General features: G+C 54.8%; 4 protein-coding genes across 9 annotated transcripts; 1 reads left to right on the plus strand and 3 right to left on the minus strand.

Moving 5' to 3' along the window:
- Positions 1-11120: 11120 nt before the first annotated feature.
- On the minus strand, positions 11121-14658 carry PRDX5 (peroxiredoxin 5). Of its 3 annotated transcripts, none has more exons than XM_025445748.3 (6): positions 14520-14658; positions 12640-12774; positions 12039-12170; positions 11927-11965; positions 11702-11763; positions 11121-11378 (listed from the first exon to the last, which is right to left on the minus strand). In XM_025445748.3, the coding sequence occupies exons 1-6, from the start codon at positions 14574-14576 to the stop codon at positions 11273-11275; spliced, it is 531 nt and encodes a 176-aa protein (XP_025301533.1). In that variant the 5' UTR covers positions 14577-14658; the 3' UTR covers positions 11121-11272. The 3 variants fall into 3 exon arrangements, with proteins under 3 accessions (XP_025301533.1, XP_025301534.1, XP_035557609.1); XM_025445749.3 differs by lacking the exon at positions 14520-14658 and adding an exon at positions 14004-14291; XM_035701716.1 differs by lacking the exon at positions 14520-14658 and adding an exon at positions 12914-12973.
- A 161-nt stretch (positions 14659-14819) lies between these two features.
- TRMT112 (tRNA methyltransferase activator subunit 11-2) lies at positions 14820-15737 on the plus strand. 2 transcript variants are annotated; one of them, XM_025445750.3, is made up of 4 exons: positions 14820-14969; positions 15057-15158; positions 15282-15371; positions 15461-15737. In XM_025445750.3, the coding sequence occupies exons 1-4, from the start codon at positions 14892-14894 to the stop codon at positions 15566-15568; spliced, it is 378 nt and encodes a 125-aa protein (XP_025301535.1). In that variant the 5' UTR covers positions 14820-14891; the 3' UTR covers positions 15569-15737. The 2 variants fall into 2 exon arrangements, with proteins under 2 accessions (XP_025301535.1, XP_025301536.1); XM_025445751.3 differs by having other exon boundaries at positions 15057-15122.
- ESRRA (estrogen related receptor alpha) lies at positions 15688-23151 on the minus strand. Of its 3 annotated transcripts, none has more exons than XM_049096739.1 (7): positions 22937-23151; positions 21144-21480; positions 18386-18502; positions 18116-18244; positions 17534-17701; positions 17165-17434; positions 15688-16827 (listed from the first exon to the last, which is right to left on the minus strand). In XM_049096739.1, the coding sequence occupies exons 2-7, from the start codon at positions 21466-21468 to the stop codon at positions 16547-16549; spliced, it is 1290 nt and encodes a 429-aa protein (XP_048952696.1). In that variant the 5' UTR covers positions 21469-21480; positions 22937-23151; the 3' UTR covers positions 15688-16546. The 3 variants fall into 3 exon arrangements, with proteins under 3 accessions (XP_048952696.1, XP_025301530.1, XP_048952697.1); XM_025445745.3 differs by having other exon boundaries at positions 15688-16741; positions 22937-23145; XM_049096740.1 differs by lacking the exon at positions 22937-23151 and adding an exon at positions 22440-22839.
- A 708-nt stretch (positions 23152-23859) lies between these two features.
- Positions 23860-27015, minus strand: CATSPERZ (catsper channel auxiliary subunit zeta). Its single transcript, XM_025445747.3, has 5 exons — positions 26863-27015; positions 26290-26638; positions 25123-25202; positions 24847-24913; positions 23860-24100 (listed from the first exon to the last, which is right to left on the minus strand). Exons 1-5 carry the CDS (start codon positions 26881-26883, stop codon positions 23991-23993), a joined length of 627 nt encoding a protein of 208 aa, XP_025301532.1. The 5' UTR covers positions 26884-27015; the 3' UTR covers positions 23860-23990.
- Positions 27016-27215: the final 200 nt, after the last annotated feature.

The following is a 27215-nucleotide window of genomic DNA, read 5'->3' on the forward strand; positions in this document are numbered from 1 at the left end:
CCAAGCACAGTAACTGGGCCTCATCCTTGGCAGCCAGGAGGGTGCCCTGCCTTGCTCAACATCACCCAGGCACACACCCTTCCTCAAGCCTCAGAGGCACGGACTGTGTCACCAATTGCTTTCACATCCGTCACTCCACACACGCCCAGCTGCACCTCCAGCTGGTTCTATGACTTGGTTTGGCTGAATCAGGCAGAGGGAGGCTTCGGGGAGAGTGGATGCGAGGGATGAGCCTGGGATTTCAAGGCTGAGTTAGCTGTTGAGAGATGTTTGTCAGTTCAGCAGTGGTTCCTTGCCTTTGGCTAGATTTTCCCTTGAAACTTTTTTTCAGAAACATGGCCAAAAATGTCAAGAGTGCATAAGGAGGGGCAGCACCGGATGGCTCAGTGGGTTGAGCAACTGATTCTTTCGCTCGAGTCTTGATCTCAGGATTGTGGGATTGAGCCCCACATCAGGCTCCCTGCTCAGTGGGGAGTCACTTGAAGATTCTTTCTCTCCCTCCCTTCCTGCCCCACCCCACTACGCTCTCTAAATAGATAAATAAAATCTTTTTTTAAAAAAAGAGTACATCACGGTATAGAGAAGACACAAGTTTCCCCCCTCATCCCAACCCCTACTTTCAGATCCCCTGCTAGCATGTTCTGTATCCCTTCTGAGATGTCGTGCCCATGTCCATCTATAACAGGTGGATGCAACCACACACCCAGGGCTGTGTACCTTCATCCTTCTTGAAATATTTTATAGTCTGCTTCTTTTCTGTTCATTGGTTTTAGCCTTTGTAATGGCTGTGTGGTATTCTACTATGTTGCTAGTCCATCATCATTTATGTTTTTCAAAATCTATGTCATAGAGACATTTTTTGGCTTATTTTTAAAGATTTTACTTATTTATTTGAGAGAGAGGCAGAGCACAGAGGGAGAGGGAAAGAGAAGCAGACTCCTCCCTGAGCAGGGAGCCCGACGCAGGGCTTGATCCCAGGACCCCGGGATTATGACCTGAGCCACCCAGGTGCCCCTAGTCCATCATCATTTAACTCTGTCTTGTTGAAAAATATCTTAAATATTTGCAGTGCTATAGAGACTGCCCTTCTCAGTTATCTTTTTCTGGCCTTTTCTTTTTTTTTTTTTTTTAAGATTTTATCTACTTATCTGTTTTGAGAGAAAGAGAGAGAGAGTGCATGCATAAGGTGGGGGTAGAGGGGTAAGAGAGAGAGGGACAAACATATGGGTGCTGAGTGCGGAGCCCGACACAGACCTCAATCCCACAACCCTGAGATCATGACCTGAACCAAAATCAAAAGTCTGACGCTTAGCCAACTGAGCCACCCAGGCACCCCTCTGGCAGTTTTTAAGGAAATTCAGTTCCCCACTATTGCCAGCATGGGGATCCAGGAAGCAGGCAAGAAACAGAGGAAGACAAACAGACAGACAAATGGACAACATAGTCAACTACAATCTCCTCCCTCAGGGTTCAGTTTCCCATCTGCACAGGGCTCATCTGGTTTTGAATTGTCTGGTTAAGCCCTGGTCCAACCCCAAAGGCCAGAGGCAGGAGGGCTCTCAGGTTTGAGGAAGCAGAGCTGGGGAGGCCAGGGCAAGTTGGGACCGACCAGGGCTGGGTCAGAGAACCACTTTTGCCCTTTGCCTACAGCAGGCCCAGAGCCCCATCTGGCACCCCTGTGGCCTGGCCAGGGCCCAGTTCCCTAACCAGAAGTTTCAGGGCCCCAATCTCAAGAATTAAAAACAAAACATAGCTTCCAGGACCTTCAGGGCACCTGAGCCTCTGGTGTTGGGTCTCCACCCAAGTGCTAAAAAGGGGTGGTTTTCCTATCCACCATCTAGGGGTAGAAATAGTGGAGCCAGAGCCAGACAGGAGCAGAAATGCTCAGCAGAATGGCCTGAATGAGCTGCCCAGGTGGAAGGAAGTCATGGGAAGCCAGAGTCAGGGGGGTCTGGTGCCAGGCCGGGTCCCCAGAGACTCAGGGTACACCTGCAAGACATGGGCCCTAGCAGCTGAAGAGAGCATGACACAGCACCTGACACTCAGCTTGCTCTCCCCAGCGCACCCCTACACGCCTAGGGGGCACCTGCCCTGCCTCACCCTGAGACTTTTACAGAGGCGGATGTCAGCACCAATCCTCCAGGCAGCCTCCACCCAGCACCCAAAGAGTCTTGGAAATACTGGCTCATGACCCTTTCCTGCTTAAAACCCTCCCATGGCTTCTCCCTGTGCTTTGAATCAAGTCCCAACCTCTCACCATGTCCTTTGAGGTAGAGGCTCTGCCGAGTGGCCCCAGCTGTCCACACAGCCTCATCCCTTGCTCCCCCCAACCTCATCTGTCGCAGGGCCCTCTCTGCTGCTAGACTCTCACCCTGGACCCCTGGGGACTTGCTGTTCCTCCAGCCTGAAGCACACACACACACACACACACACACACACACACACACATTCCCCCCCAACACCCCACGTCTGGCTCCTTCCCATCATGCTGGTCTTGCTTAATAGCCTATTTCTCAGAAAAGATTTCCCCTTTCTGAAGCAGACCCCAGTCCTTTTCCCTACCAGACTCATTCTTCTCTGCATCTTCCCTCGTTCACAAGGTGCCGAGCCACAGAAACCATGAGCGTGCCAACACGTGCCGATCACTTACCTGGGCCAGCTCTGTTCTCCACATGTATTAAGCACTTAATCCTCTCCACAGATGTAAAATGCAGCTGCTATGATTATCATCCCCCTTTTATGATGAAGAAAATGACATATAGAGAGGTTAAGTCACTTGCTTCAGGCCACACAGCCAGAAAGAGTAGAGCCAAAAAAACAGAAGGCAGCCCAAGTCATGTTTTTGAGCAAATGAATTCCTATGTCAGAGGCAAGGGAAGTGAGGTGCAGAGGGGCGCAGCGTCAGTAAAATCAAGGGTAAACCCAAGGTTGCTTGGGGGACTCCAAAAGCCACAGCAGCTCCCTGGCTCTTTGTTGTGTTGTTGCTGTCTGGCAGGAGAGCAGCACCCAGTCAGCAAGCATGGGGAGAACAGTGCCAAGCCTCAAGGTTGTCAGCCTCCCTCATAATTAACAACATATGCATTAAAGGCAGCTCCAAGGTACCATTAAATACCCATTAAGCTAGCAAAAATAAATCCAGAAGGTAAAACTCGGATTGGCACATGGTGAGGAGAGAAGCACATGCACACATCACTGGTGGCTATCAAAACAGCCTCGGAGTTTCCAGAGACCAATAAAACCACCAGACCCAACACTCCAGCATCTGGGAACACGCCCTGAGGAAGGAGCCCGAGAGGAAACAAAAATAGAAAAGTCTCTGAAGCTGCCTCTAGCCAAATGCTGGAGGCACCCAGATGTCCACCAAGAGAAGCCAACCAGGCTGTGGCTTGTGGACAAAACCCCCTAATCCCTGCCTTTACATGGTCCACTCAGGCCAGACCTGGCTCCCCTCCCTCACCTCTGGGCTGTAGCAAGGCTGTTCCCACCACCTAGAACACCCTTCCTGCCTCTGTTCACTGGACTGTCTCTTCATTTCCTAGCCACAGCTAGAAGTCATTACCCCCTGGAGGGGTGGGCTGGTGGGCAGCATCCTGTCATACCCTGAACACCTAAGTCTGGGCTTCCCCTTCACAGCTCCCCTCCCACACACTGTAAGCGCTCACCCAGGGTTTTGTACCCCCCATGGGACTGTAGGCATGTCGAGACAAGCACCAGCTCCATTAGGACAGGAGCTCTGTGCCTGGAGTCGCCCGGCATCTCTGTGTCCCCAGAGCCCAGCAGGGGACCCGGCACCCAGAGGACGCTCGGCAAATAGTCACAAGGCGCAAGACACCTAATGTGACCCGAAGGGCTCATGTGGGCGAGCAGAGCCCTGGAAGTTGAAACACGCCTTTCATAACTAGGGTGTGCACACGCCTGTGGCTCAGAATAGATGAGCAACTTCATCTTGGGAGAAGTCACTGAGATTCAAAGTCTATCTTCGTAGTGGGGAAAGTAGTGCAATTTGGTGAGACTAAACACCACTCAATTGTGTACTTTAAAAAAAAAAGATTTTATTTATTCATTCATGAGAAACACAGAGAGGCAGAGGCACAGGTAGAGGGAGAGGCAAGCTCCCTACAGGGAGCCCGAGGCAGGACTCCATCCCAGGACCCTAACATCATAACCTGAGCTTAAAGCAGACGCTCAACCATTGAGCCACCCAGGCGTGCCCAGAACTGTGCACTTTTAGAGAGTGAATTTTATGATATGTGAATTATATGTCAAAAAACTCCTCCATCCTTGATGAAGCTGAGGGGGTGGCCCACGAAGACTAGTTTAGGCAGGGGCCGGAACAGGCATGGTCCTCAGCTAACAGGATCCACCGGGACCTCGAAAGGTAGAGCATTTAGGCCAGCTGTAGCAAAGGGAGGGGCATCCCAGGCGGTGAACATTGTCAGGAGATGCTAAAGAGGCTGGAGGCCCCCAAGACTGGGGAATTGGGGTGAATGTGGCAACTAAAATTACAGGGAACAGGAGAGAGGCTGGAGAGGGATCACTGGGGATATGAGGTGACCACAAAGGGACATGGGACAGCTTAGTATGTGTCCCTGCCATGCTGATGGGAGTGGCAGCAGGTGCTCCCATCCTTTGGTAGGCAATGGAGCCCCCAAAGGTCCCTGTGCTCAGACACGATCCCTGTGTTGCCCACAATGCTCGTTTCTTCCCAGTCTCCTTTTTCCCTTTCTCCTTTAGCAATGGAACCCCTGGCTTTTTAGCTAGAAACATGGCAGCCTCTCTCTCTCTGTGTGTCTCTTGCTCGCTCTGTGTCTCTCATGAATGAATAAATAAAATCTTGAAAGAAAGAAAGAAAGAAAGAAAGAAAGAAAGAAAGAAAGAAAGAAAGAAAGGAAGGAAGGAAGGAAGGAAGGAAGGAAGGAAGGAAGGAAGGAAGGAAGGAAGGAAGGAAGAAAGAAAGAAAGAAAGAAAGAAAGAAAGAAAGAAAGAAAGAAAGAAAGAAAGAAAGAAAGAAAGAAAGAAAGAAAGAAAAAGAAGAAAGAAAGAAAGAAAGAAAGAAAGAAAGAAAGAAAGAAAGAAAGAAAGAAAGAAACATGGCAGCCAGTAATAGAGTTGACATTTCCCAGCCTCTTCTTGCAGCTAGTGTGACCAAGCAACTAAGTTTTGGCCAGTGAGATTTAAGTGGAAATGATACATTGAGAGTTTCCAGAACACCTTCTTAAAAGACAGCTGGTGTGGACCTTCTTTTTTTTTTTTTTTTTTTTTTAAAGATTTTATTTATTTATTCATAGACACAGAGCGAAAGAGGCAGAGACACAGGTAGAGGGAGAAGCAGGCTCCATGCAGGGAGCCTGATGTGGGACTCGATCCTGGGACCCCAGGATCACACCCCAGGCTGCAGGCGGCGCTAAACCACTGCGCCACTGGGGCTGCCCTGGTGTGGACCTTCGATCTCCTGTTCCCCATTTCCTCCTTTTTTTGCTGGCTGGAATCTAGATGTGGTGGCTGGAACTCAAACAGCCACTTTGGATTGTGAGATAGAAGGCAGATGTTTAAAATGGCAGAGCCGGGGGGATCCCTGGGTGGCTCAGTGGTTTAACGCCTGCCTCTGGCCCAGGGCATGATCCTGGAGACCCAGGATCGAGTCCCACATCAGGCTGCCTGCATGGAGCCTGCTTCTCCCTCTGCCTGTGTCTCTGACTCTCTCTCTCTCTCTCTCTCTCTCTCTCTCTCTCTGTGTGTCTCTCATGAATAAATAAATAAAATCTTTAATAAATAAAATAAAATAAAATAAAATAAAATAAAATAAAATAAAATAAAATAAAATAAAATAAAATAAAATAAAATAAAATAAAATAAAATGGCAGAGCTGGTCACCTGGGTGGCTCAGCTGGCTGGACATCTGCCTTTGGCCCAGATTGTGATCCTGAGGTCCTGGATCAAGTCCCGCATTGGCTCCCTGCTCTGTGGGGAGCCTGCTTCTCCTTCTGTCTCTCATTAATGAAAAAATAAAATATTTTTTAAATGAATGAATAAAAACAAAATGCCAGAGCAGCAAAATAGGAGAAACATGGGTCCCTTGTAACCATGGAGCTGCTGTACTAACTAGCCCTTGACTGTCAATCTTCCTACTGCATATCTGTGAGCTAAGCCTCTATCTTAAGTCACTGGGATTGTTCACTCGAGCAAATCTAGTTCTAATTCAGACCCATTATGGTCAAATTTAGGCTGAAACAATGGGAACCAATATCCAGGATGCTGGAGAAAGGATAGCCCCCTCTCTTTCCCTTCCTTCACTTCTTTACTGTTTCCCAAAACATGTCTTGAGCAGGGCACCTTACCTGTGTTTGGGGCGGGGGGGGAGACTTCAGCTCAAGTAGGGAATTTTTTTTTTAAGATTTTATTTCTTTATTCATGAGAGACACAGAGAGAGAGGCTGAAACATAGAGGGAGAAGTAGGCTTCCTGCAAGGAGACCAATGTGGAACTCGATCCCAGAACTCTGGGATCACGCCCTGAGCTGAAGGCAGCTCAACGGCTGAGCCACCCAGGTGTCCCTCAAGTAGGGAGATTTGATGCAATAATAACATGCAGATTAATAACATGGTAGATTGATATGCATATTTATTAGCACCAAAAATCTGTGCATTCACACAGATGCTATCCAAACTACTCCAGAAGTTGTGCAAACACCCGTGCACATACACACACACATGCACGCATACACACACAATCTTCTGACTCCATTGTTACTCCTCAACATCTGCATGGCCAAACCCCAACAATGACCAGCAGGGTGGGTTCCCTCGGGATCAATATCCCCCCAATCATGGTACCTATATAACTACAGCCCAAGCCCAGATCTGGGTCAAGAATGTCAGCACTCTTCCACCCCCCCACCCCTCCCAACTCCCACCCCTGTCTCTCTCTGACTCTCTAGGGCCTCGCCAAGACTCCCCACAGGGACGCTTTCCCAGCTCCTTAACCTCTGAGACTTCAGGTGCCAGACAATGTATGGAGAATCCTGGGGACCTAAATACAACAGATAACAAGAGAATCACTAGCCCATTATACTGAGGAGGAAACTGAGGCCCAGAGAGACACAATCACAGGAATCACTAATGACAGGACTGCGGTTTGACTTCTGTTCTAACTCTTAGCTCTCTCTCTTCCCTCTTTTCAAGAATTTATTTATTTATGGAGCACCTGGGTGGCTCAGTGGTTGAGCATCTGCCTTTGGCTCAGGTCGTGGTCCTGGGATCAAGTCCCACCATTGGGACTCCTCTTCGGGGAGCCTGCTTCTCCCTCTGCCTCTCTCTCTGTGTCTCTCATGAATCAATAAATAAAAATCTTTTTTTTTTAAAGATTTATTCATAGAGACACACAGAGAGAGAGAGAGAGAGAGAGACAGGCAGAGACACAGGCAGAGGGAGAAGCAGGCTCCATGCAGGGAGCCCGACGTGGGACTTGATCCTGGGTCTCCAGGATCACACCTCAGGCTGCAGGCGGCACTAAACCGCTGCACCACGGGGGCTACCCAATAAATAAAAATATTCAAACAGGGATCCCTGGGTGGTGCAGCGGTTTAGCGCCTGCTTTTGGCCCAGGGCACGATCCTGGAGACCCGGGATCGAATCCCACGTCGGGCTCCCGGTGCATGGAGCCTGCTTCTCCCTCTGCCTGTGTCTCTGCCTCTCCCCCTCTCTCTGTGTGACTATCATAAATAAATAAAAAATTTAAAAAAATATATTAAAACAAAGAATTCATGAGATTCAAGGTCTGTCTTCGTGGTGGGGAGCCATACGGGCTGCCCCTCAACAAATAAAAATCTTTTTTTTTTAAGATTTATTTATTTATTTTTATTTATGATAGACACACACAGAGAGATAAAGAGGCAGAGACACAGGAGGAGGAGAAGCAGGCTCCATGCCGGGAGCCCAACGTGGGACTTGATCCCGGGACTCCAGGATCGCGCCCTGGGCCAAAGGCAGGCGCCAAACCACTGAGCCACCCAGTGATCCCCTAAAAATCTTTAAAAAGGGCAGCCTGGGTGGCTCAGCGGTTTAGCACTGCCTTCAGCCCAGGGTGTGATCCTAGAGACCCAGGATCGAGTCTCGCGTCAGGTTCCCTGCATGGAGCCTGCTCCTCCCTCTGCCTGTGTCTCTGCTTCTCCCTCCCCCCCGCCCCCGTCTCTGTGTCTCTCATGAATAAATAAATAAAATCTTTTAAAGAAAATCTTTAAAGTATGTATGTATTTATTTATTTAAGAGAGAGAGCATGCACAGAGGGGCAGAGAGGGAGAAAGGGAGAGAATCCCAAGCAGATTCTGAGCTCAGTGGAGCCAGATGAGGTCTCAGGACTCTGAGATCACCTGAGCTGAAACTAAGAGTCAGATACTCAACCAACTGAGCCACCCAGGTGTCCTTCTAGTTCTTTCTCTACTGACATGCAGGATGCATGGTGGAGAGCAAGGATTCTTTTGTTGTTTTTCTCTTTTTAACCGTGTTTTGGTTTTTTACTGCATGCTAGGCACTGTGCCCAATGCTTTACTTAAACTCTCTCATTTGTTCCCAACAGCCATATGATGTAGGTTGGATTATTCCTACTTTAAAGATGAGGGAAGCAGAGAACTAAATAGCCTACCCAAGGTTGGCAGCTTTTTTTTTTTTTTTTTTTTTTTTTTTTAGGATTTTTGTTTATTATCTATTTGGGGGAGAGAGAGAAAGAGAGCACACACGCACAAGCAGGGGAGCCTCAGAAGAAGATGGAGAAGCAGACTTCTGGCTGAGCAGTGAGCCCAACACAGGACACGGCCCGACCCCAGGATCATGGTATGAGCAGAAGGCAGATGCTTAACCTACTGAGCCCCCCAGGCACCTGAAGACGTGCACGTTCTAAGGAAAAGGGCATGACTCTCAGCAGCTCCTCAAAGGGACTCCTGACCCAGAAAAGGCCAGAACTAATACCGAGTAAAATCCTTGGCCTTCCAGGTCAGAGTTCCTGTGCCCTTGGGAAGGTCAGGACAGGTGGGTGAGTTTTATCTGGAGATGTGTTGGGTGAATATCTCATGGTTTAAGATTAGCCTTTTGGGACACCTGGGTGGCTCAGCCATTGAGCGTCTGCCTTTGGCTCAGGGTGTGATACTGGAGTCCTGAGATTGAGTCCCACATTAGGCTCCCCAGAGGGAGCCTGCTTCTCTCACTGTCTGTGTCTCCGCCTCTGTGTGTCTCTCGTGAATAGGTAAATAAAATCTTAAAACAAACAAAAACATTAGCCCTTTGGCCACCAACAGCCCAGGAAGCTCACGCCTACACTGCCCTGCCAGTTACAGCTCCAGGCCTCCAGAACCCACTGGTCTAGGCCACTATGCCCTGGCCTGCCCTTTATCTACAAGCCTGAAATACAACAGGTCCACCCAGGAGCTGAAGCTCTGCCCCATTCTCTTATAATGTGATCATTGATCCCAGGGCCTCCAATATCCACAGCAGCTAACAGGACACCACCCACCCCAGCAAGCTAAGATAGGTGGCCACCCTCACTCACACCTGACTCCCATCATGCTCACCAAAGGGGCTACACAGGCCCTAGAAGCCTCCTCAGGCTGGCCAAGAGGCCCAGGAAATAGCAACAGGACCCTGGAGGTGACACACTCTCTCAGAGGCCTTCCTGGGCCTCAGACGAAGAGTCCAGGAGTGAAAGAAACAAGCTGCTGAGTGGCAGCAACAGAGACTGGCTTGTGCTTACAGTGGAGAGGTGCCAGGGCAGCATAAGCTCTGCAGGGAAGAGCAGTAGGGCACACAGCCAATGTGACAGGAGGCTCAGAGAGCCTAGCCGCTGATTCCAGCACTCTCTCCACCTGAGACCCTCAGGATCACACCCCCCAGGATCATGAGGATTTTTACTACACCTCAAGAGGCAGCTCTAAGTGTCTACCCTTCTTAAGACTATGAGCTCCTAAACACAGCAGAGGCCTAGTGATTGCTGCCTGATGCCAAGTGCAAGACTTCCCACAGGCAAAAAGCAGAGGCCCAAGAGCAGGGCCTGCACACAGCAATGGCCTGCAGCCCTAATCCCTGCTGGCCTTCCTGACCCACAGCCCCTCACAGTACAGCCAGCACCAATCAGGCCTCACTGGCATCTCCTCCTCTACCCAACAACTCACCTAGACTCCTCTCCCAGGAAGCTCTCCTGGATTAAGCCAGTACTGCCTCCACAGATGGAGCCCTTTCTATCAGTCGGGCCCAAAGTGCCAGAAGCCCTTCCTGGGGTGCAGGTGCTCCTGGGAGGGGTTTGACACGGTCTAAAAGAATAGTGGGGCAAAAGCCTGGCACAGGTTGGGCGGTAGCTAGAGCCAAAGCCCCTACCCTGAGGTTTAAAGTCTACATGAAGTCAGCCAACACCCAGAGATCAAATGCAAAAGGTCATGGGGGCACCTGGATGGCTCAGTTGGTTAGGTGTCTGCCTTCGAGGAAAGTCGTGATCCCAGGGTCCTGGGATCAAGTCCCAAGCCAGGATTTCTGCTCAATGGGGAGTCTGTTTCTCCCTCTCCCTCTGTCTGCCACTCCACCTATCTGTGCAAGCAAGCTCTCTAATGAAGAAAAATCTAAAAAAAAAAATAAAAAGAAAAACATCATGGCTGCAAGCCAAGTTTGTGTATGCCTAGGGCCTATTCCCTCTACACAGACTGCTCTGTCCCTTGCTCTTTGGACCACTGGCCCTTTCCCAACCTGTATATTGATGCTTCATAACACTTTATTCAAATGTTCTCCCTATGTCCTTAATAAAATCAGGCCCCCCACCTCATTAGTACCCCTTAGGCCCCTGCCCACTACCTTCACAGTTGTGACTGTCTTAAGGCCTGGCCCTCAGCAAATCAGCAATTCAAAATCGAGGAGTAAGGGCACCTCAGTGGTGCAGTTGGTTAAGCATCTGACTCTTTTGATTTCAACTCAGGTCATGATCTCAGGTTCATGAGATTGAGCCCTATGTCCAGGCTCCAAGCTCAGCAGGGAGTCTGCTTCTCTCCCTCTGCCTCTCCCCACCCCCTACTACCCCCCAATACACCTGCGCTCTCTCGCAGATAAATAGATCTTTAAAAACAAAAACAAAAACAAAAACAAGGACTCATTGAAAAGCTGAAATGTTTATTGCAGAAATTTGGTCACAATTCCCACTGGGTGGACCTCGTCGAAGTTGGAGCAGAGTGGGCCCTTTGTCCAGGGCTGGGCAGGTGCAACACACGAAAGAGTAGAAGGAGTATATCTGGGCCCAGGCACTCAGAGCTGCGAGAGGATGTTGGGGGCCAGGCTGCAGGTGAGGCCTGTACCATCTGGCTCCACATTCAAGGACTTCACTATGCCATTCTCTATCACCATAGAGAACCTGCCAGAAAGAGAGACGGCCAGGGGCGCTTGGGTAGTGCAGTGAAGCATCTGACTTTTGGTTTCCCCTCAGGTCATGATCTCAGGTTCATGAGATCAAGCCCCTCATCAGGCTCTGCACTCAGCATGGAGTCTGTTTAAGACTCTCTCTCCCTCTCCCTTTGCTCACTTCTGCACACTTGTGTGCATGCTCTCGCTCTCTCTAAAATAAGTAAATCTTTAAGAGAGAGACACCAAGCCAATTACAACAGCCTAGGCCTGAAGGCTGGGAATGGAGGTCGAAGGGGTGCAGGGGAACCCCACAGAAGACCCTCCTACTTTTACCTCTTGAGCCGATGATTTCCAAAGAGAGATACCAATGAATCATCTAGTAACAAATCTGTCTCCTAAAAGAAAAAGCAGAGACAAGGCTTAGAAACTTCCAGAACAGACCAAGCCCTGTCCCCACCAGCTGTCCCTCACATTATAGCCATGTCCCTCCCAGTTCCTGTATCCAAGGCCCGGCACAGGGACCACCCTCTAGTGTGGGGGTTGCTGGTGTGCACTCACCTTCCCAAAGGCCCCAGTGGGGTCAGCCAACAGCCTAACCTAAGGAGAAAGTAAAGGTCAAAAGAACAATCCCCTGCCTGGCCCCTGACCCCCTGCAGGGCCCACATCTCACCTTGCCTCCTGAGTTATGAGCTCGTCCCCATGCCTCAGTCACGAAGACATCATTAACGCTCAGACAGGCTATCACCTGGACCCCCTTGGCCTTCAGAGCCTCAGCCTGCTCCATGAATCCTGGCAAGTGGGTCTAGGAGGGGAAATGAAGGGTCAGCAGAGGGATAATTGCCTCTGCTCATTGGCCTACCCATTATCTCCAGGAAATCCTCATTTCCTTTTGAATATCTTTGATCAGACCGTTAGAAACGCATAAGCCACAAGGAAGCTCAGGTCCAAACTCGAGTGTTCGGTAGTCACCATGAACTTCATCCCAGGGACATGACTATACTTTATTTACCCAAGCACCTTCCATGGTGCCCATCCATGGTGCCCATCACCAGCAACATCAATAAGACAGGTGGGACTTAATCACAAGACCCTTTTCTCCTGCATTCCTGATGTCACTACCTTTTCACCACCTCCACTTATTTTCTGAGTGCTCTGATAGGCCTTCTGTCACCTTATCTATGTGTCCTCGTCGCAAGCTGCCCTAGGACTTAGGAACAATACAGATGTATACACAAGATTCCAACCAGGGAGTCCCAGAAGGGTGGTCTCACCTTGGAACAGCCAGGGGTAAAGGCCCCAGGGACTCCAAACAGCACCCCCTTCTTGCCCTTGAACAGCTCTGCCAGGTTCACCTCGTTCCCAGGCTCCCCTTCAAAAACCGTCACCGAAGGGATGGCATCTCCCACCTAGAGGGAATGGCTTCATGATTACTTTGGTTACTTTAAAAGTGAGCAAAGATGACTAGAGATAGGCTAGACAAGGAAATAAGGAGTTGGGGAGTGAGGGGGTGGGTAAAGAGGCCAAAGGAAAGGTGTTAAACCAGACCAGGCAGTTCCTTCTAGTGGAGCAGAGTTGACAGACTTGTAACATCCTAACCAGCCAGTTTCCAGCGATCCCTCCCTGCCACCCTACCTACCCTCTTCCCCCCACCGCCTGATTACTCCACATCCTCCAGGTTTCAAGATGGCCCTATTCCTTTCACCGGTTTGTTGATGACAACAGAAAATGGAGGAGGAGGCCTCCCTGGGTGTTGCAAGGGATTGAGTAATCAGGGAGTCTCTTTCTTACCAGAAAGAAGTGGGATCTGCAGGCAGGGGAGGAGATGCATGGGGCCTATCTAAGGGGTGAGGAGGAGACGCTGACAACAGGGAGGGAGAGGCCCCTGGCCAGGTCTGAGTGTCCAGCGCTCAGGAAGAGAAAAGGGGAGACCAGCAGAAGGTGAAAAGTTGGGGAGGGGGAATAAAATAAAAGGAATTTCTCAAAGGGGATGGATTAGTCTACTTAGGAAGAGTGTGTGAATGTTTCATGGAGCCAGAGGAAATACGGGAAGGGAGGACAAATCAGGGAGTGGGAGGAAGATAAAGGAGGAGGAGGTTTCAGAAGAACGTGGAAGGGTTCCCAGGATCATTCCAGGTGAGGGTTTGAAAGACTCGGCAGAAGGGTGGGCATGAGCTGCGGGAGAAGCGGAAAGGAGGAGACAAAACAGGGGCTCTAACGGAAAACACTTGTTCCAGACGATGGGGTGAAGAGTGATGCCCCAAAAATATAACAAGAACGTGCAGGAAGGTTTGCAGGGGAGGGGCACGTAGGAGGGTTGAAGAGCAGCCCTGCGGCAGAGGAGAGGGCCGGTTCCGGAAGGCGGAGGAGACGCCTACAGATGGTGGAGACCCATCTTGGTGCCGCATGGTGGAAATGGGAAGGGGGCGAGGGGAAGGCTCGAGAGCTCTGGGGCTGTCCAGTGGATGGGGTACAAGTCCCCTAAAACTGGCGAGACTGCAAAAGGGTGTGGCTGAGGGAGAACCGCAGGAGGAGCGTCCGGCGCGGCGGGCAGGGGTCCTGAGGGCAGGAAGGAGGGGGATTCTCTCCCGGGAGGACGGGCGGGAGGGGAGCTCAAGCTGGCCCGGCCAGCGGTCACCTTGATTGGGGCCATGGCGGAGGCGGCGCTTCTGAAACCGTGGGCCCCGCCAAGCGTCCAGTCCCTGCCTCGCTGCCGCACCCTCCGGCTGTCGACACTGCCTGTGCTGCAGACCCGAAGGCAGCCGCGGGGACGAACCCGGAGCCCACCGGGCCGGTCAGGGCGTCCAACGCAAGCGGCCGCACGCCGACCCCGCCGCGCACCACGGCCCGGCCCCCGCGGCCCAGGCGCGGCGAGGGGCGGGGCCCAGCAGGATAAGCCCCCGCGGGATCCCGCGAGAGGCGGAGCATCAGCGAGGCCCGCCCACGGCTGGGCTCCTCCACTGCGCAGGCGTCGGGGCGCGAGCAAGGGGCGGGGCTTCTGGGGCGCTCGGCTCTTGGGCGTCTGGGGCTGGACAACCAGGGCAGTTACAAGCGGGCGGGGCTTTCGACAGCCGCGCGGCTTATTTGCGTGCAGGGATGGGTTGTCGCTCTCGTGGTGGGCGTAATTTACGGATTGACCGCAGCGTTTCCTTACCCGGAAGCGAGGGGCGGCAGACGATGGTGCCAGGCCGCCCGTGTAGGAGAAAAGCATGTTTATTTTGCATTCAGCAAAGGCCCCTGCGCTGCGGCGGCTTTACACGTGATCTACACTGAGCGTGATCTGTAGTGAATGGAAGCCACTGGGGCTACGCCGCAGTCCTCTGCCAGGCCGCTTCCGGCAGCAGCGCGTGACCCGACCAAGCTCTTCAAGCCCCTCCGCCCCGGCTGCTCGGGAACTTGCAGCATGCCGGCCACTTCCGCTGGCCCGAGCCGTCCAATAGGACAGAGACGGGAGCGGTTCCGGAAGTGACGCGAGGAGTGTCCGCTTTCCTCCGGTTCCGGCCTGGGGAAAGCGCGTTGCCGCGACATGAAGCTGCTCACCCACAACCTGCTGAGCTCGCATGTGCGGGGGGTGGGGCCCCGTGGCTTCCCTCTGCGCCTCCAGGTAACGGCGGGGGGGCGGGCTCGCGGCCGTGCCCTGGGCGGAATGAAGCCGGGCTCTGGTCCCTAACAGAAGCCCTCCACCCTGCAGGCCACCGAGGTCCGCATCAACCCCGTGGAGTTCAATCCCGACTTCGTGGCGCGTATGATACCCAAGGTGGAGTGGGCGGCGCTTCTGGAGGCGGCGGAGACCGTGAGGACCCTCCCCCACGCCCGTGTTCACCTTCCGGGGGAGTGGGGCGGGGGGGAGTGGTCTCACCGCCAGCCCAGAGCGAGGGGCGGGACGCCCGGAGATGACTTAGGCCTTTGCCCACAGTTGCATCTGGTCGAGGTACCCAAAGGGCCGATTGAAGGGTATGAGCATGATGAGAAATTCCTGAGGCAGATGCACCACGTGCTGCTGGAGGTGAGAGCTAGCCCATCGCTTGCTTCCCCGGCCACCCAGCCACAGCCCGAGGCTGCGGGTACTCAGCTCTGTTTCCCGCTTCCCCGCAGGTGGATGTGTTGGAGGGCACCCTGCAGTGCCCAGAGTCTGGACGTCTGTTCCCCATCAGTCGCGGGATCCCCAACATGCTGCTGAGTGATGAGGAAACCGAGACTTAATCGTGCCAGATACTAATTTTGAAGTCTGTAACTGTGTATGTTTCTGTTTATATCTAGCCTATTTGCTAGTCCATCGTGTATCCCCACCCGTGACCCAGTGACACACGAGAAACACGATGTTCTTGAGCTCGATATATTTCTTTTTCTCATTAAAGGTTCAAAACCAAAAGCGGTTTCTCTTTGCAGCAAATATACATTAAAATAGAGTCTCTGTACAGCCAAGGGCTCTGGGCCCTGGCTTGCCCTATGTCCCTGCACCTCCCTGGCCAAACCCAAAAATAAATATAGTGTTATTGCTCTGCAGGGCATAGAGGCAGTGCTCTCACTACCCCCTGAGGAGGCTGGGTGGGAGCTGATGGGGGGCCATGGCCACCCCAGGGGTCCAGGGGCTGGAGCCTGCTTGGAGTTATTGCTTCAAGGGGGGGGGGCAGTAATGCCCAATGCAAATGATGAGGAGAGGAGCGAAGGGGGCAGGGGCCTTTGCTCTCCAAATCCCCCTCTGCTCTGGAGAGGGGGTAGGATTAAGCAGCAGCAAAAGCATCACCCACTGGGAGACTGTTGCCTCCACTCCCTTCCCTCCCTGAGATCAGGCTTCTGCCCCCACCCCCAACACACACACACATGTCCCCTGCAGCCCCCTATGGCTTCCGCAAGGCCCCCGACACTCTGGGGGCACGTTATGGCTTGCAAGGGGCAGCACTGTGCCCAGAGCCTGGGCGCACACATTCCCAGCTTCTAAGACCCCCTGGGAGAGAGGAGGGGAGGGCGTAGGGCCTGTTCCCAGGGGCTGATGATATTGCCCTGGCCCTGCCAGCAGGCTGTGGCACTGCCCAGACCCCAGCTCTGCCCCCTTGGGGCTGAACCCATTCCGGGCGGGTCCTGCCAGCACCCCCACCCATGCCCACCCCTTGCCTCAGTCCATCATGGCCTCGAGCATCTCCAAGAACAGCTTGTGCATGGGCACCTTGCCCTCCAGCTTCACCCCGTAGAAATGGGCCAGCACTTTGCCCGCTGTCTGGCGTAGGAGCGGTAGTGTGAGCAGCAGCCTGCCTGCCCGCCGCCGCTCAGCACCCCCTCCGGGGCCTGCCCGGCCGGCTTCATATTCCAGCAGGGCCTCATGTAGAGCTTCTCGCAGCTGCTCCACAGCCTCGGCATCCTCAATGTGCACGGAGTCTGCAAGGAGGGGTCAGATGCTGTTGACATGGACCATCTCCAGAAATGGCTAAGCCCACATCTGCTTGAGCACTGTGGGATGGGGCCTGAGGAGGAGCCAGATGCAGATCCGATAGGCTTATTGGAGCACCACTCACTGCTCCTGCCCATGAGCCATGGCCCACCCTTTCTTCCTCACCTATGGCCACCTTTTGTCTTCCCCCCACTTCCCTCCCACTGAATCGTTCACCTGTCCACATAAGGATGGCCCTAGAGCTCCAAATCCTACATGTAGTTCCTGGGTCTGCCCTCACCTTTGGGACTTGAAACAAAACACTATTCATCCCTAATCCCCAATTTTTATCATCTGTGAGATGAGATGGTGCCACAATCAGGGTTACAGACTAGAGGGCCTCCTGGAGACACCTGTCACCATGGACTCACCTGAATTGGCAAGGGCCAGAGCCTTCAGCAGGACATATTCCTCACGCTCCAGCCTCAGGGCCTGCAGTCGCCTCACCAGCTGCAGCAGGGCGGCCCCAAGTTCCCCCAAGCCAGCTGCTCGTGCCCCCTCTTCATCCAGGACCAGGTCCTCAGCAAAGGCCAGCTCATCCTGCAGTGGCAGTGAGCGCTGGGCCACACCCAACACCAAGACCTCCATCCATACACTCTGCAGTACTGACATCTGGTCAGACAGTGACAGTGACGAGAAGCCTGGAGGATAGTGGGAAGCAGACCTGGCTGAACAAGCTCACCAGAGCCAGGCATGGCCTGGCCTACAGAGGGAAGCCCCACATCACCCCGGCCCTTTACCTGGGATACTCTTGGCCCAGCTGATGGTGACCACAATCTCTCGGTCAAAGAGGTCACAGAGGGTAGCCACAGCTGGGAGGTGTCCGTCAGGGCCCGCTGGGTCAGGCATGGCATAGAGCTTCTCGGGCTCTACCACCAGCAGGTGAGACACCAGTGCATTTACAGGAGCTGCAGTGACAGATGGAAGAGGCACTCGAATTCATCCCCCTGCAGGCCCCTTCAGGGTCAAGTGTCTTGCCCAAATTAGTTCCCCTGCAGCCTTCCTCATAGCCACTGGCCAGCCAGGCCTGGACACTGCTCTCGGGAAGGGCTCTCACCATCTCCCAGGGAAATCAAGTTCATGGACAAGTTCTGAGTATGAGAAAAATCTTTCCCGGTTCCCAGGTGTACTACTCAGGGACTGATTTAAAAAAAAAAAAAGGTATTTTTAAAAATACTTCAGGGAGATGTATTGCCAACAAATGAAAGGAAAACCGAGAGCCCAATGCCCACGATACCCATCCTGGGGGACAGACACCTAACAGGCCTCTCATGTCCCGGCCCCATCTGAACCTGAACTTCGAGGACCCATAGCACTCTCACCAGTTTTCCGAGGGCCTCCAGCTACTGCCAGGGGTCCAGCAGGGAAGGAGCCTGGGAAGGGTAACGGGTCCACCTCGGGCCGCCGCTTGTACTTCTGGCGCCCACCTCGGACACGGTCCAGACGTACTCCTTGAATTTAGGATAGGGCTGTGTCCATGGGGCTGGGGGTGGCTTACTGTGCAGAGCCCTCCTGCCCAGTAGATTCCACCAGAACTTCCCAGGCCTTGCCCACCCCAGCTCCATGCACCCAGGCCCGTGCCCCGTGCTCACCCTCCTTGAGCATGCCCACCCGCAGGCACTTGGTGAAGCGACAGGCCTGGCAGGCCTTGCGTCTCCGCTTGGTGATCTCGCACTCGTTGGAAGCCGGACAGCTGTACTCAATGCTCCCTGCCAGAAAGAGGCAGGGCTCCAGTGGCGGCCTCCCAGGGCCCAGAGGGGGCTCAGAAGATGGGAGAGCCCGGACTCACCCAGGGCAAGCACAGGTCTGGGAAGAGCAGGAGTGCCCAGAGTGTGGCAGGGAAGCCCAGAGCCCTAGGGGGACTGGCCTCTGGGCTGGGGGCTCCTGACTAGGCAAGGGAAGCTTGAGACCAGAGGTGTCAGACTGACCTCTGCCCCCAGCCTCTAGTCAAGCCACGTCCCTGGACTCTACTAACCTCATCTGTTCCCATCCAGGGCCACAGCAGCCTCCACACTGCTACATCCCATAGTCCATTCTTGTCCTCATCTTACTTGGCCTAAAGGGGCATCTAATGCCATGGATCATGTCCTGCTCCCACAAACATGGGGACACTTTTCACCTTTTGCCTCTAGGACACCACACCCATCTTCCTTCCACCTCACTGACCACTTTGTAGTTTCTGTGTACCCCACACACTCCTTCCATTGAAGGACCCAGGGCTGCCCTGGGACCTCGTCTCCATCAACTCACTCCCATGGTGAACTCACCGGTCTTGGGCCTTCACATTTCTATCAATAGAGCTGCGTGAACTCTAGACTCACATCCCACCGCCTCAACCTCTTGTACATCTAGAAGGCGTGACAAACTTCACTTGTCCTAAATGGAGCCCTCGACCTACCCCTCCAAAACCTACAACTCCCATGTGTCCAGCTGTTCAAGCAGAAACCCAGGAAACATCTTTGATTCTTCTCTTACACCAAAATCCAACCCATTGACAGGACCTGGTGAGCTTCACCTCCTAATATGTCCAGAAGCTGACTCATCCTAACCCCGTGCCTGCTCCCACCCCTAACCAGAGTCACCATCACCTCACCTTCCTTCTGGCCTCCTCTTCTGCCTTGTTAATGTCAATACAGGGGCCAGGACAACTCCTTCAACCTAAGTCAGATCCTGTCCCTCCCCTGCTCCAAACCCTGTGATTTCCCCCCTCAGAGTAAAAGCCCAAGTGTCCCTGAGGCCTGTGAGGTCTCCAGGGCCCACCTTTCTAATGTCATCTGCCTCGCACTCTGCTCTGGCCCAGCCAACTCAGAATTCCTCACACAGACCCCAGCCTCAGGGCACACCGCTCCCTCACCTCCTTCAGATCTCTACTCCCTGTCACCTCAGGGAGGCAGGCCCTCCCTGGCCCTGCTCTGAGAATGCCGGGTGCCCCTCTACAGACTTCTGCCACCTGCCCAGACTGATAGTTTCTCGTCACCTCTTGGCACCCTCTGAGCCACTACACACATACTTATTTTATTATCTGTCTTCCTCCTTTAGCATCTGCTCCATGAAGGCCAGGACTGCCTAGTGCTGGGAACATGGCCTGGCACGTAGTGGCAGCTCCTCCTAACATCTGACTGAGTAAAGGCATGTTGGCCCTCCTGGCTTCATAGGCACATTCCTCCTATACCCTTTATTCAGGCCTGTGCAGGCAGCTCAAGACACCTCCTCCGAGGAGACCTCCAGAGCCCCCAGCCCAACCAGATTCCTTGGCACACATCCTGCTCCTCCCCCTCCAGACAACAGCTATATTACAACAGTTTTGTGCAATTCATTGTTTTCTCTCTCACTTCTGCTGGAATATACATGGCTTAGTCCCAGCTAGGTCCCCATGCCTGGAACAATGGTCAGGACAGCAAAGCACAGGTCTGTGAAGAACAAGGGCTCTGGAGGCGGCCAGGGGCCCATCCTGACACTACCACTTACCAACTACATGACCTTGAGTGAGTCCAGTACCTAAGCCCCCAGGCCCTCAATTCTCCCATCTGTAAAATGAGATCAAAACAGTACTTCCTACAAAGACAGCTAGTAAGAATGGAAGGAAATGTCAAGGTAATGTGTTCAGCATGGTTCACAGTGCCCAAATGCTCAATAAATGATTGTGATCTATGGCTAAGGCTCAATAAAGTTTGGCAACGGAGTCAACAGAGAATGAAGGAGTGCTAGGTGGGTAGGAGACACCTGGATCTGGACCACTTACTTCGCCGGCCTTCCAACCAGAAGAGAGCACAGATGGTTTTAGAGCAGTGGGTGTTGGCCAAATCAAAACCCACTGGAATGTCACAATCAGTTGCGAGCCATCTGTCCGAAGTTCAGTTATAAGTAATAAGCAGAGGCAGCCGTCAGCTCTGGACCTGAATCAACCCAAGTTCAAATCCTGGTTCTGCTATTTTCTACCCATGGGACCTGAACAAAACTTTAAAAAATCTTCCTGGGCCGCAACTAGGGTCACAATGCTGGCACCTTATGGGTTGCTGAGAGGTCAGCAGCAGCCAGAAGCGAGAACACAGTTTAGAAGCAGACAGGGGCTGCTTCTAAATTTTTCAGAGCCACCAAGGAAGGTGCTAGGGTCCCAGCACCCAGAAACCTAGAGTCCTCTCTCACATCCCACATCCAATCAATCCATCAACACATCCTGGTGGCTTTATTTAACTTTGCAGGGAAACAGCACTCCCAGGAGGTAGGAGGAACTTGGGAACCCCAAATGGTACTGCAGCAGTCTGAGGACCTACTGCCACCCAGCAGTGCACCCTGGGGAGTGCTAGGCCCAGAAGGGCAAAAACGCACAGGAGTGCAGTGGGGGCTCACCCTGGATGGTCCTCTTGAAGAAGGCTTTGCAGGCCTCACAGGACGCCACACCATAGTGGTAGCCAGAAGCCACATCCCCACAGACGAGACAGAGGCGTTTGGGCAGGGAGCTGAGCACCAGCTTTCCACCACCCTGCTCGCCAGGCCCAGCCCCCTCCCCATCCTCCTCTTCCTTGTGGCCTGGGAGGCAGCGGGTGGGAGCTGGGCCAGGAGCCAGGGCCACAGGGGGCTCAGTCTCGGTCTCCGAGGAACCCTTTGGGCTGTCGGGGCTTGCTGGCTCTGCCTTGATGTAGAGAGGCTCAATGCCCACCACCTGGCTGGACATGGCGCTGGTCACCTGCAGGGAGAGACCTGTTGGGTCACACAGGGAGACACTGGGATGGGGGATGGATACACAATGCCACCCTGGTTGCCCAACCCCAGGCCTAGGGCCAGGCTTCCAGGATCATTGAGGGGGAGGGAAGGAGGGGCAGAGTCCATGGAAGGGCTGCCCATGAAGAGGGCCCCCCCCAGCTGTTACCATGGGAACAGAGCCTCCAAAGCCTCCAGGGCCAGTAACTGACAGCAAGGTCTCCCACTTGGAAAACTGGGGGAGGTCTGGAAACTCCCTACTCCCACCAGGGCCAAGGAGCAGGGTAACCTTAGTCCCCAGGTGACCTTCAACCCCATCTGGAATCCTCAGCCAGTAGCCAGATACCTTTCAATTTTCTCCAGATGTTGGACACCTTGGTGATTTCCCTTCACTTGGGTGTCCTCCATTCAAAAGTGCAAACCAGGCACACGAGGGCAGTTGGTGGGGTTCACGCACTCCCACTCACCTGGGTTCCCAGGTATCCTCACATGCTCACACATGCTCACTCTCTACTGGGCACTTCCGCGCTCTCACACATGGCCTTCCCCAAACCCTGGCTCTCACTCTGGCTTCCATTTGTCTTCACACACTCCTACTAAAGTGCACAACCCATAAACAGAGTCACACCCAAGGCTCACCATCACACACACTCAATCCCAAACACACTCACCTTGCGCCCACCTGACACACACACTCAAACCCTTTCACACCTGACACCCCGCCCCACCTAGCCCGGCATCCCAATCCCAGGCCCACCGGCCGACGCGGGTCCACCTCCTTACACCCCACCTGGCCCCCTAACCCCCGCCAGCACAACCGCTCTTACACTTCTGCTGCCGCAGAATCCTCTACCTCAGGGGCGCCCCGCCCCCCCAACCTGCGCCCACCTACGGAAAGTTGCCTAAAGTTGCCGCGCCTCCCCTCCCCCTCCGCCCGCAGGAGACCTCTATCAGGTTATCAGGAAGTAAATGGGGAGCGCCAAGGAGGAGGAAGTTCTCCCCTGCCGGTGCGATGACCTTTGACCCAGAGAGGCGGGTGGCCCACGGCCCCTTCGAGCGCCCCCACGTGGTCCTCGAAGCCCCTTCCCCGACAGGGAACCCTCCCTGTCTCCCACCGAGGCCCGCCCCTAGGACTTCGACTTGCTCCGGGGGCGGGAGTGAACCCTGCCCTGGGGCTGGATCCGAGGCCCAAGCCTGACCCCGGGCAGGACCCGCAGCCGGAGCCAGAACCGGCCCCTGCCCCAGGCCGACGCACTCGGACCTTAACACCGGATCCCGCCCGGACCCTAAGCCCGTCCGGCCCTGGACCCGGTCCCAGCCGTGACCCCGGTTGGTCCCGGAGCCGGAGCGCCCCCGACCCCCGCCTCCCAGCCGCGCTCGCACATGGCCCCCGCGTCCCGCCCGTCCCCCGCCCTCAGCGGCGCTCCCCTCCGCCCCCGGACCTGGGGCTCCGGCGAGGCGGGCTGGCAGGCATGGGGGCCGAGCGGCCCGGAGCGCCGGGGTGAGCCTGGGGCCGCGAACGGCCCCTCCTCCGCCGCCTCCTCGGGCCGCACCGCCCCGCCGCGCCGCGTCCCCTCACTCGGCGGCGCCGCCGGCGGCTTGTAGGACACAAAAGGACATCGCGGCCGCTTCCTACTCTGCTTCCTCCAGCTGACAGCGGGGGTGGGGCCGGCCTGCGCATGCAAAGCAGGGGGCGGGCCTTGGCGCTCTATGCTAATCAGACAAGTGGAGCGGCGGCGCCTGCGTGCCCGGACCGGTCGGGGCGGAGCCGGCGGAGCCAGGGGGCGGACCTTCGCGAGGGCCCCGCCCACCGCCGCCGAGCCGGGGCGGCGCACTGGGGAAGGCGGCGGCTGAGGGGCGAGGCCAGCGGAGACCTGGAGGCTCCGCGGGGTGTTGGAACCAGCGGCGGTCTTACGTAACGAGGGGCGGGGCGCGCTGCGCGCGAGAGGAGTGGACGAGGCGGTTCTGCGGCCGCAGCTGCGGGGCAGGGAGAGACTTGCATATGCAAATGAGAGGGCGGGGCAGCGGGGAGGCTCGTGTAACTGCATATGCATGAGGGGCGGGGCCTAGCGCACCCAAACTGGAGGAAAGGCGCTACCCCTTTACCTTCTCCCCCTTCCCTCAAGATTACACGATGGGGCACTCGGACCGCAGAGCCAATATCCCCACACAGCTGCTCGACCGGAGCCGGGAGAAGCAGACATAAAACATGCAAGAAGTCCTGGATTGCGAGTCCCGGGAAGGAGGAGCCAATAGGGCCTGGACGGAGAACGCTCAAGGTCACTGCGGTGACCGAGTGAAGGTCACGGGGAAGGGCGGAGCCACATGCGTCCGCCTCACGCGGGCAGCCACGCACTGACTCACCGACCGTGCACAGTCTTTTATTTCTTTAGGACTCAAATTCCACGTGGACGGGGTCAGGCTTGGGTCTGGGGACGGGACAGGGGCGGGGGGCTGGAGTCGGGCTGTCGGTCACTTGAGCCGGAAGCGGCGTTCTCAATACGTTACGAGGTGCAGCCTCTTGCTCCGACGCCTCTTGAGCCCCTCGATGTATCGCTGCAGCTGCTTGGTCAGGAAGTGATCCCGGCCAATCCCTGACCGGTAGCCTGGAGGACAGAGCTCCACTCAGAGCAGTGAGCAGGGGCATGGCCTCCCCAGCAGCGGCGCTGCATGTGAGATTTGAGGAACCGCGGGTGACTTGGGGTGGCAGGAACGCTTGGCACTCGGTTCTGTGTTAGTCTGGGAAACTGGATCTCCAAGGTGCTGGGCCCTGACAGGTTTTTTTTTTTTTAAGGGTCAAGTTATACACCTGTACGCTAAACAGATGGGGGATGTGGAGGAGGATGCGAGTGTTGAGGTGGAGCAATGGTGAGGACAAGGTTAGAGTGTTGCAGGCCTAAACTGTGGTAGCTGGCAGCTCTGTGGACACCTCCTGGGCCACCTACTCTAAGCAATTAGCCAGCAACCCTGTCTTAAATTATAAGCAGGGCAAAGGAGGGGACTTTTACCCAAATAATCCATTGTCCAGTGGTTCCTCGTAGCACCCGAGGGAGGGAGCCAAGGTCACACAAAGAGTAGGGAGTGTAGAAACAGCTTTAGAAAAGCCGAGTTAGCTAGAGAGGGGCTGCGTTAAGGCTGGAGCCCAGGCCCCTGAAAGTCACCCATGCTTTTTCCTGACTGGGTGTCCCTGTGCCCAGTCCCCCCATTTTTTACTTTTGGTAGGGCTCCTGGAATACTTGTGGGTGTTAGGGGAATCTGACAAGGCATGCACATCCTGAAACCCCACTCCCAGAGGCCCAAGCCCAGCAAAATCCCCCAGGGTCTCTTGTGGGAGCTGGGGGAAAGCGCTCACTCCAGAGGGCTTTGGTGAGGATTTCCAGAGCTTCATTCTCCATGACTTCCATCAGAGGCAGTGGCAGCTGGAGAGGCAGCAAGAGGCTCAGATGTCCCAGGAACCCCAGCCCTGCCCGGAGCTGAAATGCCCCACCTGCTCCCTCTAGCCTCAAGACCCCCAACCAACCTGCCTGCCCCTCCACTCTACAAACCACCCTCCCCCCTTCACCTCTGCAACCCCAAATTGCCCATCCCCACCCCACTAAAATCCCCAATCTTCCTGGGTGTTTCTAACCCTGTTCTGCTGCTCTATCCAGTAGGCTCGATGGGGTGTGTGCTTCGAGATACTGAGCGATGACTCTGAGGAAGATACTTCTGGGAGAAGAGAAAAAGAGAGATCAGTGATCTGCAAACTGCTAGGTTTTCCCTGGAGCAGAGGAAATTTATGGTCAGGCTTGTGGTGGGGGGAGTGACCTTCAGAGTGACCAGCTCCAGGTGCCACCTTACCGGGAAACAGTACAGGACAGTAGTTTATTTCCCTGGGCTTTATTGTCCCACCCACAGAGATTCCAGTTCTGACTACCCCATTAGGTGAGCTTAGGAGCAGTGACTTTGTAACCCTCAAGTTCTATTTGTAAAATGGAGTAATAAGAATATCTCCTTATGGAGGTGCTGAAGTTTAAGACCATCATGCAAAGGAAGTCCAGTGCCAGTGCCAGGCACACACAGCAAGCACTCAATAAACGGCAATTACAATATTATCCATTGCAATCCCCTGATGTAGGAGCTGGGGAGCAGGGGCAAGTCTCAGACAGTGCCCAGCAAGAAGGAGACACTTAAAATTGTAGCCAGTGGAGGCACCTGGGTGGCTCAGTTGGTTGAAGGTCTGCCTTAGGCTGGGGTCATAATCCCAGGGTCCTGGGACCAAGCCCCACATCTGGCTCCCTGCTCATTGGAGAGCCTGCTTTTTCCTCTCCCTTTGCTGCTCCCCTACTTGTTCTCTCTCTCTCTTTCTCAAGTACATAAATAAAATCTTAAAAAAGAAGAAGAAGAAACTGTGGCCAATGACCGTGTGAATGAAAGACAGGCACCTCCTCAACGACAGCAAATCCATACACAAAGAAATAACTCCCTCCTCTTAACTACCCCAGTAATTCCATTAAAAGCCCGGTCCTGCTTCTCCCGCGCTGCCTTGGCGCATTTTCGCGGGTGTCTCTCGGACCTGGCGTGCCTTGGCCCCAGGACTTTGTATGACGCCTGCCCGGTAGGGGGCGCTCCAAGAATGTCTGGTCGATTTAAAAGCGTAAAAGATAACCGGCGCCCGTCGGGGGAAGAGAATCCTGGAAGCGGATCCTACAGTCCCCACCCCACCCCGCACCCTCAACTTCACAGCAACAGATATCGAGGTCCTGGCCAGCCCCCTCCCCTGTGGATCTCCACAGCCCTGTGAGGCCACACTGACCGCTCTCGGTCTTGGAATCGACGTCTTCCTCCAGATGGCTTCCCAGGATGCTGCCCCGACGCAGCTCCATCTCCAAAGACAAGTGCTCGTGGAGACCCTCCCGCCTGAAGCCGTCCTTGTCCTCTCCGTCCTCCCATTCTTCCCAACCACCATCCGACTCGCGGCCGGCCTTCCGACTGTACCACTGGCGAGTCTTGCTGCCCAGGCTGCTGCCCTCCGCGTCCGAGTCATCGCAGATCTTGGACCGCGGCACATTCAGCTCCGGCTGCGACAGCGTGGCCCTGGTCCACAGATTCCGGATGTCGTTGTCTGGGCTCGAGTCGTCTGAGCCATGGCTACCCAAAGACGCCTGTGGGCCACATACAACGAGGGCAGCCACGGGCCGCGGGGACTCGGGAAGGAGAAGACGGGCAGGCTGGGGGCGGGGACCCTGAGCCCCGCCAGGGCTTTGACTCGGTCGTCGGGTCATCGTCGGGTCAGCTCGGGGCTCGATGGGAGCTGCCCGGGCCAGGGACCCGGGCTGGACCCAGGCTGGGGGCTCACCGGGGGAGGGGGCCCGGAAAGAGTCCTTACTTTGAAAGGCTTTTCCTCCATGGTTTGCCCCAACGGACCGCGTCGCCGCAAGGGGTCACGCTCCAGGAGCGGGGAGGGGCCAGGTCCCGCTCCGAATGGCGCAGCGCTGCGGGCCTCGCGAGGGAGTTCAATCTGCAGCCCCCCCCCCCCCGCCCCTGGAGCCTTTATCTCCGCCCCACCCCCGCCTCCCCGAGTCCGTGCTGAGGTCGCAGACTCGCCGCCCACCTTGGCACGTTCCTATTCCCGACCCTGCCTGGTAGCCTCCGGCAGAGACAGGGGCCCAAGCCGTGGGGAGTGGGGGAGGTGGGGGGCTCGGCTCGGGGGTCACACGAGGCCGGGATTGTCCCGGAGGT

This window comes from Canis lupus, chromosome 18 (assembly GCF_003254725.2).
Source record: "Canis lupus dingo isolate Sandy chromosome 18, ASM325472v2, whole genome shotgun sequence".
NCBI classification, from domain to species: Eukaryota; Metazoa; Chordata; class Mammalia; order Carnivora; family Canidae; genus Canis; species Canis lupus.